General features: G+C 39.8%; 1 protein-coding gene across 19 annotated transcripts in view; it reads left to right on the forward strand.

Moving 5' to 3' along the window:
• Positions 1–13100, forward strand: part of epb41l3 (erythrocyte membrane protein band 4.1-like 3) — a 66723-nt gene that overhangs the window by 39364 nt on the left and 14259 nt on the right. For 7 of the 19 annotated variants that reach the window (XM_015382222.1, XM_015382216.1, XM_015382214.1 and 4 more), the window contains exons 9-18: positions 838–882; positions 1371–1523; positions 2232–2329; positions 3025–3200; positions 5492–5697; positions 6059–6643; positions 9802–9855; positions 10968–11003; positions 11406–11471; positions 12422–12613. In XM_015382222.1, coding sequence (XP_015237708.1) covers positions 838–882; positions 1371–1523; positions 2232–2329; positions 3025–3200; positions 5492–5697; positions 6059–6643; positions 9802–9855; positions 10968–11003; positions 11406–11471; positions 12422–12613 — 1611 coding nt within the window. The remainder of the gene's footprint in view (positions 1–837; positions 883–1370; positions 1524–2231; positions 2330–3024; positions 3201–5491; positions 5698–6058; positions 6644–9801; positions 9856–10967; positions 11004–11405; positions 11472–12421; positions 12614–13100) is intronic. The other 12 variants (XM_015382223.1, XM_015382233.1, XM_015382220.1 and 9 more) reach the window with 11 other exon arrangements.

The raw sequence follows: 13100 nt of genomic DNA on the forward strand, positions 1-13100 counted from the left end.
AAATCTCCCATTAACAGATGAAATTAACTTTTTTTAGATGACATTTCTTTTTTTTCTTAATTGATTTCAAAATGCATCCGATTATTTTATTGCATTGCTTATTTATAATATTATTTTGGGGTCAAAGGATGCACTTGGATGAATGGATTGATTGATTGATTGATTTACAATAAGTTTAGCCAGGACAGAAACATTTCTATAAAAAAAGGGGGAGAAAAAAAAAGTTTCTTTTAAGACTTTCCAATAATGTTTCTAACCACTCCATCCCCTGTATGGAAACCCACACATATTTCACCCATGCAGTCACTCATTCAGCTTAGCTGGGCAGCACACCATGGCAACATGACAAACATCATTGCTGCCATGGTGACTCTTTGGTTTAACATGTTTAACATCCTTTCTGCACTGATTGACTTTCACTGTATCATTGCTGTCTTAGTGAAGAGTTTGCCTGAGCAGATCTGGAGCCCAGCTTGACTTTTGTTTTCTCTTCCTTTGACATCAAAAGCAGCATCATAACACCGGGCAGGAGAGAGAGAGAGAGAGAGCTGAAGGGCTGTCATAGAAAGGAAATTGAAACCATTGCTCTTTAAGATATGAATCGCATATCAAAAAGAGCTTTGAAAGTCAAAATGGGGCCTGGATGTGAGCAATGGGGAGGATATTGCCCTCCCTGATGTGGATCTGAATGAGATGAGGAAGTGGCTTTGATCAATCCCAGTAGGCATCAGGGCTCAGTGCTGCCTCTGTTAGTCATAGATTTGATACACAAGAAAATATGTACATATCAGAAGAGCATCCTCTTTTGTCTCCTCTCCTCTCTCATGAAATGCAAAGTTGGTAGGGAATCTCTATGAAAGCTTGGCTCCAGCTGAGGGAGAGGTAAGAGGCCGCTTCTCATGTGCTCAAACTACCTGAGTGAGTGTTTTTTTCCACTTGTGCATGGCTATGTACAAACACATCTCATTTATCACTCTAGATTGGTTGCTCCCACTCTGGACCAGCGCTTTTTCCTGGTTTCAGCCAGCCTTGTTATGCTTTGTGCAGTGAAGAGCATCACTTTTCCAAAAACTTCACTGTTTCATTTGCCAGTTGCCGCCCCTCTAGTTGTTATTCAGCGCCACTGCAGCGTGTATAGAGGAGATTAGAGAACCACATGCCTGATTCCACCCCATGCCTGCCTGCTCAACCCCTGTGATCATCACAAACCTTTTTCTTTTACATTTCTACTTTATCCTGCTGTGCACTGATGCCTGAACAGTTCCTGAAAGGTTTATGAAAGGTTGTTTTCTGTGGACCACATAAAGGACCGACTGTGATTTACTCTGTGGATTTTCCTCTCTAAACGGATGTATTTTTGTTGTTTTCAGGACTCTGAGGGTGTGGAAATCATGCTGGGAGTTTGTTCGAGCGGCCTCCTCATCTACAGAGACAGGTTGCGGATTAACAGATTTGCTTGGCCCAAAATCCTCAAGATCTCATACAAAAGGAACAACTTTTACATCAAAATCCGACCAGGCGAGGTAAAGACTGCAACGGAAGGAAGATAGGCAACCCTGATTGTCCTGCAGCCTGTAAATTTGTATTGTATCAGCAGGAAATGCAATCAAGTAGAAATGTTTTTGTGCCAAACTCCATCCATTCATTATTTTTCCCATCAGCTATTATTCATAAGTTGTAAAAATTGGGATTTTTGACATGAAGGATTTTAATTAGGATGAAGAATCTGATGCTACACTGACATTAGGCTTATCACAGATTTACCACTGTTTGGCTCTTTAATTATTAACTGTTCAATTTGGAGGTGAACTTAAAGGAGTTCTTTCACTAAGCTGTGTGGACACAGTTTGAGAAATAAAATAACTAGTATATTTTAATTAGAATAGCATAGAAAATCCCTTTATTGTCCATCAATGGTGAAATTCTGGTATTTACAGCAGCAAAAAGAATATAGAAAAAACACACAATGTGGACCTCAGAAAAGTATATGAAAATAACATAATAGTGAAGAGATAAAAAATAAATAATTTTATACTGTACTGTAATATATATAATATAAAAACATATTCTGCACCTGGAGAATAAATAACCAATATACAGATATGGACATTTTTACAGTGATGGATATCTGAAAATTGCTGCAACATCACAGATGTGACCCTAAATTTAGGGTTTTACCGTAATAAATAATAAAAAAAGGGACTTCAGGTTTTGTTTTTTTTCTGTTTCAGTTTGAGCAGTTTGAAAGCACGATTGGTTTCAAGCTTCCAAATCATCGTGCCAGCAAACGGCTATGGAAGGTCTGCGTGGAGCACCACACCTTCTTCAGGTAATAAATTGTCGTTTTCTTTGAATTGAGAGCCTTGAATGTTGTAACAACTCAAAACATTGCAACATTAAAATAATAAACAAAGTAAAAGGTTACATCGTTTTCAGTATTGTAATCTGAAACATGTGGCATGTGTTTATATTTACTATATAACATACTGACAAACAAAGACTGGCGGTGAGTTGCATGCTGGTTGTCTTTCTGAAGGAGATCAATTCCTGTTTGTTTTGTTTTTTTATTTAGAGGGATCAAAGTAAAGAAGATTTAGTACAGTTGTGCATCAGAGTTCTATGAACACTTTTGCTGTGGTATACCACATAAAACCCAATAAAATACAACAAGCTTTATGCTTGGAAAGTGGAAAGATCACCTGAAGTGAATTATTTTACTAGGCCTATTGAGTTTTAAATGGAATTTCAGCTAAATTACATGAATTCCCTGGGTATTTATGGAAATCTGTAAATCTGAGGCAGCCATGCTTGCTTTGCTCCTTGTCACTATAAAGCACAGCCTCATAGTTCATCATGCAAAGTTGCTGCTTTAAGCTAAAATGTGGTCTCCTGAGTCATCTGGTGTAGCAAACCATGCCTATGGGCTCCCTCGAGACACATTTAAATAGGTTTATTTAGTGTGTTGCATTAAATGGGTGTTTTATTTCTGGTTTGAATAATGAGCTTGTTTTTAACTTGTCACAGGCTGGTGTCTCCTGAGGCACCTCCAAAGAAGTTCCTCAGCCTCGGCTCCAAGTTTCGCTACAGCGGCAGGACCCAGGCTCAGACACGAAGGGCCAGCGCTCAGATCGCCAGGCCTGCGCCGTTGTTTGAACGCACCTCCAGTAAACGCTACAACATGTCACGCAGCCTAGATGGAGGTGAGAGGGTCAGCTAGTTTAGCTGTTGTTAGAATGCAGGCGTATTGGAGATGGTAAGATATATTCACACTTCAATCCAGCCCGTTTGTATGGATGATGGCATCAATTCAGAGCCCCATGGACGAACATAATGATACAGATCCCCTAAATTCACCTTGGACCTCAGATAACTAAGGCCCTGTTTAAACTATTGTATTTTTTGCTGAAAATGTGGAGTTTGGTTGAGTTTCTGTTGTTTCTCTACATAATGAGAGTTCAGCCTTTCTCTGATTAAGGCTTGATTTCAAAACGGGTTCTGAAATTTAAAAACATCCTAGTCATTTTCAAAAGGACAAATGGTGAGACACTGCTTAATCTACACGCCTACAACATAACTGAGGCTGGCAGGTTTGAAACCCACAGAAGACCAACAGCAGCAGTGGACTGCAGAGTGCCTGCTTCTTCTGCTGACTCTTTTGAACATAGCAGTGACATCCCAGATAGTATACCTTCTCCCCAATTTACTGAAATCCTGATGTTTTGTAGAGTTTCAAAGAACAGCAGTAGTGTGGTGTTTAATGTTCAAAGGTTTTTGGCTTCTCCTAGTTCCCATAGCTACAGAGATCATTATTAAAGTGATGTCATATAGATGTGTTAACAAGGAAAAAAAATTCCAGGTGGATTATCGAAATAAGTGATCCTCTTAATTGCCAATCATTCTGGTGATATGTTTATGTAAGGCTGTCCTACGTACCGTGGTGAGTCTGACATAGTGGAAAAATTACAAATCTTCTTTTGGAAAGTAAGCTTGTGTGAGCGATGCAAAAAGCAACTTTTAAACCAAGCATGCATAAAGAGAAATGGGCTCTCCCACGCTTTTAATAAGCGTTCCCTCTCAGGAGCAGGAACAGGGTTGTGCATGTGCATTCTTTTTTTAAAAGTGGAGAGGGTCTTTTAAAAAAACGGGTCTTTTCAAAAATTTGCGAAAATCCTCCACTATACCTTTAAGTGGGTCATTGTCATGTAAACAGGGCCTTAGTTTCTTCCTATAACTTATGGACATTGGTTTCCAGATTAAGTGCAGAATTTGCTATTCACTGGACATTAGTAGAGTCCTTTTTCTTCTTAGACCTACTGCAGTTTTCCTCTGTTTGTGCTCCGTCATTACCGTATTTTTGCTTCCACTTAATTTTCCCGTAATGTCCTTGAGCTGAACAGCTAGCCTCTTTTGTGTCCTTCCCTTGTTGTTAAGGGTCCAATATTATGTAATATTCACATTATGAACCTTCTGTAACAGCCATATATGTCCTGAAGCCTGTGTATGAGGTTCATAAATGAAGAAAAAAAAAAACTTTCCCCTCTCCAACCGCCTTTCTCTACTTCGTTGCTGATGGGTGTTCAAAATGCTCTGTTTGAAACCAGGCTCTTTATGATGTCATAAGGGGAAACTGACTGCCCAGAATGGTCTGTAGCAGTGAATCAGTCGAACTAAGGCCTTCCTCTTATGTACTATTATTAGCTCCTAGGCTATCTTTACGAACTCTGGCTGATTGTCATGGTTGTGGGTTTTAAGGGGAAGGGGCCTTCAGGAGGTCTGGTGATGGAAAGCAAAAACTGCTTTTCAGGTGGAGGGCTAAATATGGCGATTATTGGTGAAGGCTGTCTGCCTAATGTGAGAGGAATTTTCCTCCAACTTTTTATAATTACAATTACCTTTTTAATAATATTCAACTTTAAGAGACATAATGTACATTTTTACAGAAAAATATCTTTCTTTTTAACCCTTTATGAGTCAAACATGGTTTGATGAACAGACTGACACCTCAGTAGTTCAGCACTGATGCATCTGTAAGCCTGTAGCCTATTTTTCTTTATTTACTTTGGGTCGGAAGTTCCCGCACTGTACTGCGGATGTCACGTCAAGGTTGTTCATGTTAAATGGGTCTTATCTAGCAAACAAAATGTCATATTCATGATGCATTTTGTGGGTATTCAGAAGCGACCGGCATCCTGCTCACCTCAGACACCAATGGCAACTTCTGGTACGGTGAAAAAAGTAAAAGTAAAATCTTCTTAGATATGAGCGCGAGCTACGAGAACGAACGGATGAGTGCTGCAGTTTTGTGTTTTGGATACAGGTGGGAGTATCATTAGAAAACTCTGTAATGCCTCTTAAATAAGCAAGTATTTCTTTGGCACATCTTTTTTTTCTTTTATTTGATATAAGTGAAAAAGTGTTTAGTTCTTTAATGTAATGCTTACATATTTCCAGACAACTACATGTTAAAAACAGACTCCATATTTGTTCTCAGCCCCCATTACAGAGAACCATGAGACTCCTGTGAAGGACGGCACAGGTGACGGTGTGCCCAAAGTTCTTGCCCATGAAGACATCATCACCACGGTAACGACAGAGAGGAAGGCGGAGGAAGAGAAGGAGGAGCAGGAGGAAGTGCAGAAAGCGGCCACAGAGACACCGGAAGCGACGGAGATGACACCGCTCAGACATGACACAAAGGTAGAGCTGACCAACGGAGAAGTAGATGGAAGGAACCTCAAAGAGGCTTTTATTGTTCCTGAGTTTCTTCTCTAAAAAAAGCAAAACAGATATTTTAGTTCTGTTTTTGTTTTCTTTTTTTTTTTCTTTACTTTCTTAATGGCTGATGTGAAATTCCCAGTTGCTTTCAGTTTAACCCACTTCAGTACTGAGGCTTCTCATCCTTTGTGCGCTTTACTAATTTGCTTTTCTTTTCTTGTCCTTCCTTTGACCCTCACATTTTACTTGTATGTGCTCATGCGTGTTCACCCCCCCCTTCCCCTTCGCTTCTCTCCATCCACAAACATACATCACCTCCTTGCTGACATTTCCCCCTTCTCAGCTCTCCCATCTCGTCTACGCCAGCGACCCCCTCCGCTCCGAGCTCTCCCTCCCATCATCGCCCATCCTGCCAAGCAATCTGCGGCGGAGGTGCAGGGGGAGCGGCCGCAAGCGGGCTTCATCGGTCAGCCCGGCCAAGAACGGCAACGGCTGCCAGCGGCGGCAGGCCCGCGCAGACCGCAGAGCCGCCCTGCTGGAGGAGCAGGCGCTACTGCTGTCCGCTCGCAAGCAGCGCCTTGAGCAGGGCGCGCAGCGTGGCGGCACGCTCTTCTCCTTCTCCCTGCATCTGCCCGACTTGTCCTCCGTTCTGGATGAGGACGGCTACATCACATTCCCCGATCTGTCCGAAATGCGCTTCATCCCAGAGTGCGCGCAGAACTTCCTCCCCTTTAAGTCTCCGTCTCTCATCCCCTGCTTCCTCTTCATCTTCTTCTTCCTCCTCTCCACCTCCTTCTCAGTGCCCTACGCTCTCACCCTCTCCTTTCCGCTGGCGCTGTGTCTCTGCTACCTGGAGCCCAAGGCAGCCTCCCTGACCGCCTCCATAGCCCAGGGCTACCATGACCATGACAGTTCAGAGGAAGAGGAGGTGTGTGTGCGTACGCCTGTGCTCCACTTCCCACGTCTGACAGAAAGACCTGTAAACCCTCCAGCATAGCTCCGATGTGGAGATAGTGTGTCCCAGTGTCCGTCAGTCTCCTACTTTCAGAGCCTCATCTCTGATGTCTCATCCCGTTAAAACATCATCATTAGAGTCATGCTTACAGAGATGAACCTGCAAGTCTCACCATCTCATCTAAGTGGCCACATTACCTTCATGAGAGAGTTAAACACAGCCACAGGGTTCATTTTACCTGCATGAGCATCAAATTTACCTTCTCTGCTGCATCACCACTAACCACTGTAAAATATCATTTAATAGATGATTGTCTTGGAGCCTAGTTGGGTTTTTAGAAGTCATCTTTATCACTCAGAGCGTTTCCTCTCTCCCATCTCCCCTTAAACCCATCATGCCTGAATTTCAGACTAATTCTATTAAGGTTGAGCACAAAAAACAGCAACGCTGTGTGGAAAGATTCACCCTTAACATTTTGCCCATGTACCTTCATTCATGTTTAAAACTTACCAGTATTTATTGGGGGACGTTTGGGACAAATGCAAAGTTCTGAAAAGGAAAGTTATGAATTGTTTTCAAATCATTGTTGCAAATTAAATCTGAAGTCAGGCAAGTATTGGTATTCAGCTCCCATAATTAAGTTTAACATCTAAAAGAAACAAAAAACTAGTTTGATTTAATGTTTATCTGTACTATAAATCCAGCTGTTATGTGAAGGTTTGAGAGGTTTCTTAGTGTTCTCCATGAAGACCAAAGAGTACAGAAGACTTGTCTAGGAGCACAGCCAGGTTATTAACTTTATCCCAAGCTTTGAACACTGCGTTAGAGAGCAGACTATAGTGGAACTGAACAAAAAGGCATGGTGCTCTGCCTAAAGCAACAGGACATCAAAGAGGCGCCACAGCTCAGGTGTTTATGGGACGACTATTAGTCATTATCTCTGGTCTTAATGGAGGGGTAACAAGGAATAAGCCAGTGTTGAAATAAATCCAGAGGAAATCCTCTCTGTTGTAACCATGAAGGGAACACCACCACATCCACTGTTAAACAAGGTAGTGGCTGCTTCATGTTCCCATGAAGCTTCTCTTTAGCAGGTACCAGGAAGCTTGGGCAATGATGCTCTCTATGCAGGCTGTCTGAGCTTGATATGCATAGAAAGAAAGATTAGGTCAATTTTTGGTTTCTAGACTTACATATCTGGTAGAAAATTGTAGAAGACGAGCAGCTTTAACTGTAGTGAAAGGTGGGTATACAACATTGATTCAGAGGAGCACGAGTTTAAAAAATACCCTCCACACTTTTCAAATTTTACTGTAAAACATTTTGAAAGCAATACCTTCCCATTCACAATTTTGCAAAGTGTCTAACTGTCTAACATAGGGGAAATGGATCATTTTGTGAGGCACTGCTCTTTAGTTGCATGTTGACAGTCTCATGATTAAGTCCTGGCCTGTTCTCCCTGCATTACTTTCTATTTCAACTAAATCTCCACAAATTAAAACTGCCTTTGCTTGGGTTTGTAATGATGTGATATTTCACATAAAGCATCAGTGATGCAGAGAGACGCAGTGATGCCTATACATCACCCATGATGTAAACATGCATGGAGAAGAGAGGGAGGGCCTGAAAGTCAGGTTACTGTACAGCCGTAAAATCAGCAGATCACTTTCTGTTTTACTTAAACTTATTTTTAGTTATATTTGATGTTGATGCAAAGTTTACAGCCATTCATCATGGGCATAGATACCAGAAATGGTTGGGTCTTTTTTTTTTTCAAAGACTAATAATAACTAATAATTTAAATTTAAAATCCCTATCTCTGGTTTTTCCATCTATTTAATTTCATAAAATGTTAAAAATCAGTTTTTTGCAATAATAATAATAATAATTGAACTGTATTGATCACATATTGGAAAAATGTATTTCTGCATTTAACCCATCCCCTTGGTGAGCAAAGGGCTGCCATTGTGGGGTGCCCGGGGAGCAGTCAGGCAGTCTGTGGGAGTGGGTTTCGAACTCACAATTTCAGGATGGCAAACTCTATGCCCTAACCACTAGGCCACCACTCCCCCAAGAAGGGCCTGCTTGTGTTATTCTGAAGAAATGATATGTAGTTAGACTAAAATGGTCACAGTTGGCTGCAGCACTGAAGATCTCCACCTGCTATTTTGATTATATTTATGTGATTCTTAGATAAAATTTAGGCTATATGTGCTTTTATTTTGTATTCTTTCCATAACAGGGTTTGAAATAAAAAATGACACTGACTAAGCGATTTCCAGTTGGTTGGGTTCAAGTGAAGCTGTAACTTTATTGAACTGTGGACAAAACTTTTTATTTAGATCCTCACCTAAAACCCAATTGGTGAATTATTGCTATAGAAGGCAGCTATAGATAGGCATTGTATGATTGTGAGATAATGATAACATCTTAAGAAAATGATAAATGGCTCCCTTATAGATTATACTGATTACCCCTTCAAATATGTCGGACCATTCTGCTGCACTGACTAAAATCCCAGAATGATGCCAGGACTGACACATTATGGAAAGTCTTGTGGAAGGTCAATTAATCTTTAGGATGTGTGTAGGTCATTTCTTCATTTTTAAGACAAAAACATAGTAATATGAACTGTTGGAGGCAGTTCTATTTTTTTTCTAGATCATTGAAATTGCTTTAAAGCCTTTATGCCCTAAAAACATTAACAGTCAGGTACATCTTTTTATAAAACCAAAAAGGATACTAATGCTGTTGATGAGTGTCTGTAAACTTCTATATTCTTATATTTAATGTTGCAGCCTCTTTAACACAAATTGAGAGAAAATCCACTTTCTGATCTCAGTGACCGACTGACGGTTTAATCTTCCTCTGAGTCTGTGTTGCTTGCTTCTTCTGTTTTCCTTTTTATTTTGCCTTCTATATTTTTTGTGCTGTTTGCACCTTTATCTGTGGTGTTTGTGAGGCATCAGTGTACCTCCAGCAGTCAGAGCATTTTCATTTATCCCATTTTTTTTTTCATGTTTGAAGTTTTGATGACAAATGCAAGTTTTTCTCCAACACTTACAAGCTGGATTCTTCTTCTTTTCCTTGCTTGCAATTGGGAATGTTTTGCTTCGGTCTGCAAAACGCAGACTGACAGCGAACGTACGGACTTTGCCTGTGACGGAGACATGACTGCCACAGAGGTTTGTATTTTAAAGAGGGGACAAATCCAGCATTTAAAAAAACTTTATCGCAGATGAATTTTAACAAATGTTTGTAGCTCCAAAATGGTTGGTTTGGACATAAGTGTTACTTTTTGAGCTTGCTTAATCAAACTAAAAACACACTTCCTTATTTTTTTTAGTATCTTCCTTTTTATAGTTAGATTTTGGTTTAATGTCAGCGATATTTATATATTTTCATTTATGCCCTTCCTTTTAAAGTACTTCCTTGTTGCCATAACTGAACATACCAGACAGAAATGTTTAAGGGAGAAATTCAACTGTTCTAGCAGTCAGACTCCCTCATTCTTTTTTAAACAGTTTGTTATTGGTTGCATTCATGGCTCATTGAAACAGACTTTCACATAGAAATGAATGGAGCAAGTTGTCACATGCTTTAGCTGGAACGGAGCTTTTGAGCATAGTTCCACTCACTTTTGAGATCTTATCTAAAGAAAATATTGGATACAATTTCCACAAATTTTCCAGTTTAACTCGTGGAGATTTGAGGGAAAGCTTGTTTAAGCATATTGAAAGTGATTTTTGGTCTTTGTTTTGCAAATGTCATGAGGTCTGTATCGTTGATCCACTGACTCTAATCTAGTCACCAGTTACTGCCTTACCTTTAAACAAAACCACAGGAGTTTAAAATATAACCATCTTGTATTAAAGTACACAACGTATAAGTCATATTGTTTGAAAATTGGCATACAGTCATCAGCAAAGCGGTCGATGAAGACTCCCTCTAATTTGTTTTTATTTTAGAAACCGCACAAAAATATGAGGTCGTCCTGCTCTTGCCGACTTATAAACAAGTTTTTTGCGGCTTAGTTTCATGTCCTTTTAAAAAATAATGTGATGCTGGGTAAAATCTGGCAGCAGATGTTAAAGAATAATTTAAGCAGGACAGAGTTTTAAAAAATTAACTAGAGCTTATGGGAATTGTTGTAATTTATTTTACAGCAGAGTTTTTCTTCGACATCTGCCTTAAGTTATTTTCTATTTTCTGTCCTTATTCCACACTTTACATCTCCTCTCTATGATGCTTTGCTGCCTCTCATCTTGTCTGTTCTCTTCGTTTTAATTGCTGTCAGTCGGAGGCTGATGAGGACTCCGAGATGCGGACTCAGGTACATCAGGGTCGCAGTGGGAACCCCTGCTAAGTGCCTGGAAACAGAATGCAATAAAAAAAAAAATGCTTTCTATCGTTTTTTTTCTCACCCTCTGTTTTGGTTAGCCTGCTGCTGTCATTGACTCTCCCAGGCATCCAAAAAACTGATGGGTTTAACTGGTTTGTCATAAAACAATACCAGTAGTTATGATGTTCTTTTTCTCTTTTTTTTTTTTTTTNTTTTTTTTTTTTTTTGCATGATTTCTTTATTTTTTATTTTATAATTTCATTCATTTACTCCCAAACAGCAGAAGCCAAAGCTCCCATTTTCTCCAAACAACAAGTTGAAATTACACCAGAAAAAATATAGTGTCTGTTAACTAATTATGTAACAACCCCTTTGCCTTTTTTGTCTCTGCAGTATAGTTTCATAAGACGAGCTAAAGGGGAAAATGTTTTTATCAGACATAGTAACCTGATGCTAGAGGTTGGTAAGCAAACAGAGCATGTCTGAAAAATGCATGCAGGTGCTTTTAAGGCATAACGAATGATTTTGATGAAGAGATAACACATAATTCAACAGTATTATGTACTGTTTTCTTGACTTTGTTGATTAAAACAGTTGTTGCTGTGGGACTTTTTAAAAAGCAAATATAACTCAAACTGGAGTAGATCTGTTTTGAGATGTGGGAGTGTTGTGCATAACAAGAACCATGCATGCAAGCCTTTATTTTCTTTGCATTAAATGCTTTGGAAGCATTTAAGTTATTTTTTTTGTTTTTATTAAATTTGTTTTGGAAGAAGCTTCACATGCATTAGAGTGAGTGATGCAAGTCTGCAGAATGCGGGGTTCCTACACAGTCTGGGAAATTTGAAACAGTTAGGAATTTGTTATTCTTTTATCCCATCTGGATAAAGATGAAAAAATAAAGGAAAGATGTTTGTTATATTCTGCAAATCATTTTATCCACCTTTATATCATCCATTCATTCATAGGGCAACTCATGCATCCATCCTTCTATGCATCCATTGATCTATCATCCGTCCTTTTTTGTGTTTGTCTCTTCATCCATTTTTGTTTATCCATCTATGCGTGCATCTATGCCCCCATCCATCCGTTTCGTCCATCCATCCATTTTATCCACTTCCAGTGATCTTTACTGTTTCATCATCAAAGTGCAGTCATTCTAAAGATACTGCCATACTTTTCAACAACTTTTCTGTACTTTGGGGGGAGATGCTAAAAAAATTAGCTCATTATGATTATTAGTCTGACATGAAGCTTGTTTAGGAACCCGTAGAGTTGAAAAAAAACATAGCCTTTTGGTTTCAGACCTTTTTAGTGACTCATCCGTTGATGTAAGCTGCCGTTGGCTTGGTAAAGCATGACTTCCTCCCTCATCTCCCCCTCCCTCTGTCACCGTTCATCGGCCATAGGACTCTGAGCCTCCACCTGAGGTGGTCAAGCATCAGACCAACATCAGTGAGCTGAAGCGCTCCTTCCTTGAAACTGGCAGCGGCAGCGGTGGTCCAGGTCAGACAGAATGGGAGAAGAGACTCTCCTCGTCGCCTCTGCGCTCACCCAGAGCAGATGAATCTCCAATGATAGAACCTCTGGAACTGCAGGACGTAAGCTGCAGACTGTGACAGCATGTCTGTGTGGAGCATGACATCAATAAAGAACAGCTTTTAAAAAAAGGCAGTAGGAATAATTGCTGACTAGATTTTTGGGCGGTGATCTCATCTTTATAGGAACATTACTTTTTTTTGGCATCAGATTTTGTCTGGTTTAGTGTTTTGTGGTATCCACACATTGCTCACACATTCATGTTTCTTAACAGTAATTTCTCAACAGCGTTTCATACACCACATACGGTAGTTAAAATCTGAGTTATCAAAGAGATGGTGAATGTTTGGGCAGTAGTTTTACCTTGTAGCACAAAAAAGTCATGACCTATTCCAGCATTTAAACATATAGTAATAATCAAACAAACATACCATATTAATGTACAGTGTTTTGCTTCAGTTGATTGTGTAATCTTAAGGAAATGGAATAATCTGATGGAGGTGTCTCTCTGTTTTTAGTCTCTGATTAAGTCTTTCCTCCACCTGCAAA

The sequence above is a fragment of the Cyprinodon variegatus genome, unplaced genomic scaffold (assembly GCF_000732505.1).
Source record: "Cyprinodon variegatus isolate N-32 unplaced genomic scaffold, C_variegatus-1.0 Scaffold253, whole genome shotgun sequence".
Lineage (NCBI taxonomy): Eukaryota > Metazoa > Chordata > Actinopteri > Cyprinodontiformes > Cyprinodontidae > Cyprinodon > Cyprinodon variegatus.